The 9,583-nt window shown below is 30.9% G+C and overlaps 1 protein-coding gene across 1 annotated transcript; it reads left to right on the plus strand.

The window, feature by feature from the left end:
* Positions 1-8,168: 8,168 nt before the first annotated feature.
* LOC130671795 (E3 ubiquitin-protein ligase Hakai-like) lies at positions 8,169-9,173 on the plus strand. The gene has a single exon (XM_057475874.1). It carries the CDS (start codon positions 8,184-8,186, stop codon positions 8,937-8,939), a length of 756 nt encoding a protein of 251 aa, XP_057331857.1. The 5' UTR covers positions 8,169-8,183; the 3' UTR covers positions 8,940-9,173.
* The last annotated feature ends 410 nt before the right edge of the window (positions 9,174-9,583 follow it).

The following is a 9,583-nucleotide window of genomic DNA, read 5'->3' on the forward strand; positions in this document are numbered from 1 at the left end:
GAATTAGGTCTTGGCGTCGCGAGTTTCTTATTTTATCGGTCATTATTTCGATGATAAAAATAACAACCGACAGTCCTATTACTGCTGCTAGAAAACAGTAAACCTGCTCTAAATCTTCAACTGCATCATACTGAGCAGATGGCTCAGTAGCTTCCTTAGCTTTTAATTTATCATAGAAATTATCTGTATTTTGTTTTGCCCAATAGTCTACAAAACCCGATTCTTAAAACCTCAGTGCTATTTGATCAATTTTATTTTTTAGGGGCCAGTTTTTTCTGGTCCAACAAAAACGATATTGTGTAATCTCAAATGTCCGTGATAGATGAAAATTATGTTTTGACGCCAATTCTAACTGTTGTTTTCTCTTGAATACACAAGCTATCGTATCGTCTTTTAAAATTCGTTCATGACATTCATCAAAAGAATTTAATGGAGCGTGTAGACGATCAAAATCAGTATTGAATTGTGATTTCATTTCATAAATAGTATCGTTTAACTCGAAATAAACATAAATACTATAATTTAAATATAACAAATCTTCAATACTAGCGGAATAATTACGTTCTTTTGTTATCGACGATGACATTATTTCGCCTTGCAATTCAGGGCAAATTATAAAAACAAAAATAGTAATTGTCACAAACATTAAACGCATCGAATATGAACTTATGATGAATCTAATTATGTCCAAAAAACTGTTACGGTTCGCAGGGTCATTTTTTATCGTCGGCATCATTGATGAAATGATTGTTAAAATTATTATAATATATGATATTAATGCAACGATTAATACGATAAGAACAAGTTTATAGTTGTTAAAATTACGGTTATTCTCAACAGGCATTAAAGTGCCATTTTTTTTAGTTACTATGAAGAGATCGTTTATATGGTGTGGATTGATAATATTGATGAATTTATAGCCATCATTGGTAAATATACTGTATATTTATGCAAACATCGTGAATACCGTTTATAATCGTTTTTAGGGTACCGTCACTTTTTATCCGATAGACAAAATATCCCCGACAAAATATCTTATAATATAAATACTGTTTATATAAATAGTACGGTACCCTTTTATCAGAAATGTTTAATATATTTGCACATAAAATTTGAGTATGTGATATTAAAAATAGATCAACACACATGCTTGAAATCGTACTGTGCCCTTTTTTCACAGATTTTGGGTGGGTATTATTTTGGAAATAGGTCAACACATATGTTTGGAATGGTACAGTACCCGTTTATCGAAAACCATTAATTATTTTTTCACTTAAAATATATTTTTCTGAATAAGATTTATCGACAGGATATTTTGTCACGGATTTTTTGTCTCTTGAATATTTAGTCCGGGGATATTTTGTCTATTGGATAAAATGTCTCCGGATATTTTGTTGCGGATATTTTATCCGCGGATTACAAGTCGTGCTACCGTTTTTAGATTACCAACTGGTGTAATGTTAACATATAGACCTTTAATACCGTAGTTAATTATCGGAATGACGTAAAGAGATAAAAATAAGCTTTCGAATAACTCTAAAAATGGATATAGGGGAGGAAGGGGCAAAAGGGGGTACTTAAGGAAATAACAAGTTTTCGAGGACTCAAATATTCTAAATCTTTTTTTTTTCAATGATATTCAAAGTAAATACACTGGTCACAGAAATTAAGGGATAGAAAAAAAATCCGAAATTTTTAGGTGATTTTCAACATGCTGTAACTCGGTGAAAAATGGTCGTATAAAAAAAATAAAAAAAGCAAATTGTAGCCTCAAGTTTCTAGTTTTCAGATCTGGACCCCAAAATTTTTTATCATGTACGGTTCCGGAGTAATCATGAGAAAACCAACGAAAAAAAAATTTTCAAAATTTTTGCTGGTCTTTCAATACCTCTATGGGCGACAATAAATTTTTTTGAATAATCCGACTATCTGACTTTTCTCGGAAATTTTATGCCCTTTAATTTGGTGGCAAAAGCAAAAAAGTCCATTTTGACTTTGATAATCAATAACTCCGGATGTATTGGTCGTACAGAGAATGGAAGCAGGGTTTTGAAAACTGGAAAACATTCTCTATAAGGCAAAATTAGTGGCATTTGATAGAAAAATTTTTTTTAAAGCGATATTGTTTGGTAAAAAACAGGTCAAAATTCACAAATTTAAGGATATTTGGAAATCTTGCTATAACTTTGGATATAAAGAATGAACAAAGGATATCTTCGACTTTTTTTCAACCTCAAAGTGTCCTGAAAAAACCCTGAAAATTTCAAATCGCTGCGATTTTTCTTTCTTAGTGCCCCGAAGCTTTGAATTTATCGATTTTGTCAAAAATCACCATAATTGGTAGGTTCTCGGTTTTTGTTCATTTTTTCGATTTGAAAATGGTTTTTTTACCGATAATCTTCATTTCTTCGATCAAAAAGATCGATTATCGAAAAAAATTGAAAAAAAAAAAATTTTGAAAAAAATTTGCAATGATTTATCATTGTCAAAAAAAATTCCTAAAATTTTTTTTACCGCTGTAACTGCATCTGCTTCAAATGTCAACTTAACAAACATACCCTTTGGGTAACTCTAATGCCGGCGGTAAAAAAAATTTTAGGAATTTTTTTTTGACAATGATAAATCATTGCAGATACAACAAAAAAAAAAATTTTGAAAAAAAAAAATTTTTGAAAAAAAAAATTTTGAAAAAAAAAAAAAATTTTAAAAAAAATTTTTTTTTTTTCAATTTTTTTCGATAATCGATCTTTTTGATCAAAGAAATGAAGATTATCGGTAAAAAAACCATTTTCAAATCGAAAAAATGAACAAAAACCGAGAAACTACCAATTATGGTGATTTTTGACAAAATCGATAAATTTAAAGCTTCGGGGCACTAAGAAAGAAAAATCGCAGCGATTTGAAATTTTCAGGGTTTTTTCAGGACACTTTGAGGTTGAAAAAAAGTCGAAGATATCCTTTGTTCATCCTTTATATCCAAAGTTATAGCAAGATTTCCGAATATCCTTAAATTTGTGAATTTTGACCTGTTTTTTACCAAACAATATCGCTTTAAAAAAAATTTTTTTATCAAATGCCACTAATTTTGCCTTATAGAGAATGTTTTCCAGTTTTCAAAACCCTGCTTCCATTCTCTGTACGACCAATACATCCGGAGTTATTGATTATCAAAGCCAAAATGGACTTTTTTGCTTTGATCAATGATAACTCGGCGCCAAATCGTCGTAGCGACTTTTTAAGGCCATCAAATTAAAGGGCATAAAATTTCCGAGAAAAGTCAGACAGTCGGATTATTCAAAAAAATTTATTGTCGCCCATAGAGGTATTGAAAGACCAGCAAAAATTTTTTTTTTCGTTGGTTTTCTTATGATTACTCCGGAACCGTACATGATAAAAAATTTTAAGGTCCAGATCTGAAAACTAGAAACTTGAGGCTACAATTTGCTTTTTTTAGTTTTTTTATACGACCATTTTTCACCGAGTTACAGCATGTTGAAAATCACCTAAAAATTTCGGATTTTTTTTCTATCCCTTAATTTCTGTGACCAGTGTAGAAGAAATTTTCAGTTACCGTTGAAAAAAAAAATTTTTCATTTCTGCGGGCAAAGTTGGGTATCCCCTAAAAAAGGTAAAAAAAAAAATTTCTGGATTTTAAACAAATTTGATTAAGTTGAATTTTTTTGTAAGTAATTTACATGAAGAAAAATTATATTTTACATGTTTATTGGATACAAAAGAAGAAAAAAAATTTTTCATAGTTTTTATTATAAAACAAACGTCATTAATATTTTTCAACTAACAATTGATTTTTGAAAAAGTTTACCAAAAAAAATTCAAAGTAACGCTTAATCATATTCACAGAAGTGATTTTGGAATGTTTAAAAAACCATATAAAATATAAAATTTTTTTTATAAAAATTTGGAGATACCCCCTTTTGCCCCCCCCCTTCCCCTAATATGATTTTTTGTAATTCTACAATATTTATTGGGTCTTTTTGAATCCATTTCGGATTTGATTCTTTAGATGAAACGACTCTTATGGGATAGCCGCTGAGATGCTTGACTTTATCAAAAGTCAAACTAGGACATAGTTTCGAATCTGTAATTAATAAATATCGATTACTATGATATATGTTTACATTGTTTGGGTTATATTTAGTATTTACCGTTTGAATATGATTGTTTGTATAGAGTCCAATGTTTATCTTGATCTTGTTCGGGTCTGTTGTCATCGATCGGTCGCTTAACACGATGGATTTCCTGCCAGGGCAAGGGCGCGTCGTTCGAAAAAGGATTAAAAGTATACAACATTGTTCACGTGTCAGTAATTACATTATTCGGTATTGTTTCATTATCATAAGGCTCGAGACAAACGTAGAACGAGGACAGCAAATCCATTTTCCAAAGAACTTTCAGCACTTTTTCTCCAACTTTATCGCAATCGTTATTGTTGTTTTGGACGATGAAAAAATGTGAGTTGACTTTCCAGGTGGATAAAGACGCTAATTCTCGGAGAGTTGTTTTGAGTTTCTTGACAGATTTAATCGATAAAACGTACATAGGATATCTTGGGTTGTAATAAGGTTCTATATTTTTAGCTCGAAAGTTTTTATGGATCACAATAATTGGATAGTCCGTTTCAAAAAAAGTAACGTTGTTGCTCTGAACAGTTGTCTCAGTGAATGCAATATCGGTTAAATCTTCACTGATGAATACCGGATTCATCCGGTCAGCGAAACATGATTTCAATACAAATTTCTATTCAATAACAGAAAAAAAAATCGGTCTATCGGTTAACCCTGCGGGCCAGCCCCAAAACTTCCCGCTGTTTTCGAGCTCGTTGAGCTCGAAAATACTTTTGTATGCCATTGTTTTCTAATAAAACATTTTTTAGCATTTATATCTCCCACGATATTTCGCGAACGAATTAACCGACACACACACACACACACACACACACACACACACACACACACACACACACACACACACACACACACACACACACACACACACACACACACACACAAACACACACACATCTCATGAATTTCCAATTATCACAAATCGGGGTAAAACGCTAACTTCCTGAATTTTTCGAAAATCGTCGATTTTCTTAGCAAGAAGTTAAAAAATTTTTTATTAACAAAAAAATTTGTTTTTTTTTTTAGTTATTTTATTTACACTTTTTGTAATTTTCTTATAATATCTAAAAAAATTTTTTTACAAATCTGAAAAATAATTATTGAACAAATAATAAAAAATACTAACAAATTGTATATTCGTGAAATGTACGTAAATTCGTGAAGAGAGGGCGTAATTTTTCACATTTATTTGTGTGTGAGTATATTTTCAAAATTACTCATAAAATTAGTGACAAAAGGACGTAATTTTTCACATTTATTTGTGAAAAAAAAAATTTTTAACTTCCCGTTAAGAAAATTGAAAATTTTCAAAAATTCGGGAAGTTATTTGTTTCGGTCCGATTTTCGAAAGTCGAATTTTGATCAGATGTCGACGTTTTGAGGTCCTAGGAAGCTATTCTGACTAATTTCAAGATGATGTCCGAGTGTATTTATGTATGTATGTACGAACGTATGTACGAACGTATGTAAATACCTGTATCTTTTGAGCGGATGAACCGATTTTGAACTTTAAGGTGTCATTCGACGTGGCTTGTCAATATCTTGAAGCTGTGAGAAATTGAGCTTGATCGGTACGGCTCATTCAGAGATATTCCAAAAATAAAATTTTTTGAAAATGTTTTTTTTTGATAATTTTTAATGTGCTCGATGGATTGATTCCAAAATCGACTGGGCTCTAAAGCTTTATAAGCCGCGTCGAAAGCCACCTTAACCATCAAAATCAGTTCATTCGTTCAAGAGAAACCGCTGTCGAAAGAATAAAAAAAAAAAATTTTTTAATTTTTTTTCAAATATCTCAAAAACGACTCGATAAATCGAATTCAAAATTTTATCAGCCTTAGAACTTGATAAAACGCGTCGATTACCACCTTAACCGTCTCAATCGGTCACTTCGTTTGAGAGATATCGTTAGAGAAAAAATGGTGAAAAACGTTTTTTTTCGAAAACAACAGCATACAAAAGTATTTTCGAGCTCGAAGTGCTTGAAAATGTATTCACTACAATGTTTTTGAGGTTCTTGAGCTCGAAAACAGCGGGAAGTTTTAGGGCTGGCCCGCAGGGTCAACTGATAGACCAATTTTTTTTCTCAATTACACCGGCCCACAAAAAATAAAAGTGGTCTATACTTTTGACCGGACCTACCTATCTTTATGTACTTTGACGCGCTGAAACCGAATCTGAAGTCAGTTTTGCCCGTGCACCCTCAAAATTTGGAGTAAATTGCAAAATACCATAAAAATCGCCAAAAATTAGCAGTTTTGGTTAGAAAAAAATTTGTGAAACTATAGACCAAGTATGATTTTTATGTATTTTGGTCCGCTGAATCCAAATCTAAAGTTTATTCAACCATAAGCCATTTAAAATCTAAGTAAATTGCGAAAAATAGCAAAAAATTGAAGAGTTGTTAGAAAATTACGATACTATGGGTTGCTTAATGAATCTTCAATTGCATTTCTTACATTCTCACCTTCAACACTTTCGTGAAAATCTTGGCGACTACAGTAAAGAGCACGACGAAAGATTCCACCAAGACATAAGTGAAATGCAGAGTCGATATCAAGGAAAGTGGAATGTAAATATAATGGCAGATCATTGCTGGACACTGAAGAGAGATGTACCCGATGAGAACAGAAAGCGAAAAAGAAACCTTTTGCGTAGGTGATTCGAAGACAAAAGAGTTCGACACAAGCGAAGAACAGCTTGAATTCAGAAAGGTCGTTCCTTATCTTCGTATGGTTTTTAAAAAGATTTTTTGATAGAAATAAATTTAATTAAGTTCAATCAATTTTTTTCATTACTATACGTGCAATTTTCCGCATTAACTTAGTTTTTTTGAGGGCTAACGGGCCAAATAAACTTTAAATTTATATTTATTTACAAGTTGTTAAAATTTAAAATTAATAAAGAATTACAAAACTGGAAAGCCATCAAAATCTGAAAAATAAATTTAAATTCATACTTCGCGAATCAAATAACGTAATATACATAGTGTTTTGATTTAAAAAATGATTTTCATCACAACAACATCTATTTTTTGAAATGTTTTGCTATTTACTCATATTTTTAAAGATATATAAGCCAAATAGGCTCAAGATTTAGATTTAACGGATCGAACTAAATATAAATAATAAAAATCATGATTGATCTATTAATCTAAAATTAGAATCTCTATAGAATTTATTTTATCACAATAACTGCAATTTTTTGGAATTTTCCGCAATTTTCAGGGGTTTTTTTGCAATTTACTTGAATTTTAAAAGGCTTATGGTTGAATAAACTTCAGATTTGGATTGAGCGGACCAAAATACATAAAAATCATTCGTGGTTTATAGTTCTATAAATTTTTTCTTTATAAAAATTGCTAATTTTTGACGATTTTTATGGTTTTTTTGCAATTTACTCAAAATTTTGAGGGTGTACGGGCACAACTGACTTCAGATTCGGATTCAGCGCGTCAAAATACATAAAGATAGGTAGGTCCGGCCAAAAGTACAGACCACTTTTTTTGTTGTGGGCCGTTGTTATTGACATAAAAAAAAAAAACAAAAAAAAAAAAAAAAAAATAAAAAAAAAAAAATTCAAAATTTCAGTTTCCGTTCTAGTCGTCAAAATAGACCAACGAAGAACTTGAGCCATTTAACTAAGAGGATTTTTTTTGTAGAGAATACAATTTCTTAAAAAATTGTTGCCTGCATTTTTACTGTAAATTTTGTTATTTAGACAATATCACCCAAAAACCCTCATTATTATTAAAAAAATGATTTTCAGAGCCAATACAAAAAAAAAAAAATAATTGGAATGTCAGAAAAAGTACTCAGGATACTTTTTCAGAGTATTAAATTACCTACAAAATACTGCAAACGGCGGTCCGATAATAGGAAATGCGGCTGAGCTATAGAGAATTTAAAAACAATCTTATCTTTCTTATGTATTTTAAATGGGAAAACTTGAAAATCAAATGTAAAGTACGGAAAATTTAAATTGAGAGCTGAAATTTTCAGGGAATTTTTTTTAAATTTTTTACAACGATATTTTGAAATGGGAGTGAAAGAAAAAAATAGTCGTTCTAAATGGACCACCCTAATAATTAATATAATTATTATTATATTATTGATTATTTATTACAATTTTCAGGCTCATATAAATCATCGACATGTATCAGGTCCAACGCAGCCTATTCAAGGAATCCAAGTTGATCCACCACAATATCTTCATCCAAAACCAGATATTGATTCACAAGTAGGAAAAGTCTTATCTTCATCAGTTGCTTCGGTTCGAATTAAACAAGTACCTTCTCATATGGTACAGCCTGTAATGGGCAATGATCCTCGCGTTAATTCCATAGTAAATCAATCGTCTCTTGAACATCGCCAGCAACATCGATCACAACAGATTATGTCAATGCAAAACTATTCTCAAAATTCAGTATCTTTGCCAGCTAATCCTCCAATGAGAACAAATCTCATAACTGTACCTATTCAAGATACTACAATAACTGCTCATGACATGCATTCTCAGCCAACCCATTATTATCCTCAACAACCATCACAAGTAAGTTATGGAGGATATAATGTACCACCACCAGTTTCACAGGCGCAAAACTATTACCCCGCACAACACTCTGGACAAGTGTCTTATGCTGTGGCACAATCACAACAGCAGTACGTAGTTTCGGGTCCAGCATCCATCCGTCCTTCACCTAATGGTTACATGCAAGATGCTCAGTATGCACCTCCACAACAAATTCCTGCGCCACAATCTCAATGGTCTCAGCATCGTCAATTTTATAGATAAATACGATGCTGTTTTTTTTTTAATAATTTTCAATTAGATGGTTAGTTTAATCGATAATTTATTTTTTAATAGAAAAAAAAACGAGGAAAGTCTTGTTAACACTTAAGACATTAAATTGTTCGTTGAGTTAAGTCAAAGTTTTAATTATTATGATTTGTCACCTGTCAGAAGTTTAAAAGTCAGTTTTCATCATTATACAATAATAAATATCTTTTTTAAACATGTTATTAAGTCTCTTTATTGAATGTTTAAATTTATCCTTTACGTGATTGAAAATGTTACACAAAGAACAAAAACAGGTAATTTTCCTGTGTTATACAATAATATTTCTTTTGTTCGCATAGGAATTTTTAATATGCTAACATAGAAATAATTCCTATGTATTTAAAAAAAACATTAGATTTATAATTGTACGTTTGCTACGTAAAAGTAATGTGTTCATTCTATTTATGATAGAATTATATCAAACGTTTTTATTTATTTTCGTGTTATTTTAAAAATTTTACATAAACGATTTGTTTTATGAGCTAGAGTACTCTTTATTCAATATAGCTCCGTCGCTTTTTCGAATAATTGTATAAAATTTTTGAGTTCCTGTAATGGTCTTAGCTGTATTGTATCGCAAATCTAATCTTTCTTTTGCT

Source organism: Microplitis mediator, chromosome 7 (assembly GCF_029852145.1).
Source record: "Microplitis mediator isolate UGA2020A chromosome 7, iyMicMedi2.1, whole genome shotgun sequence".
NCBI classification, from domain to species: Eukaryota; Metazoa; Arthropoda; class Insecta; order Hymenoptera; family Braconidae; genus Microplitis; species Microplitis mediator.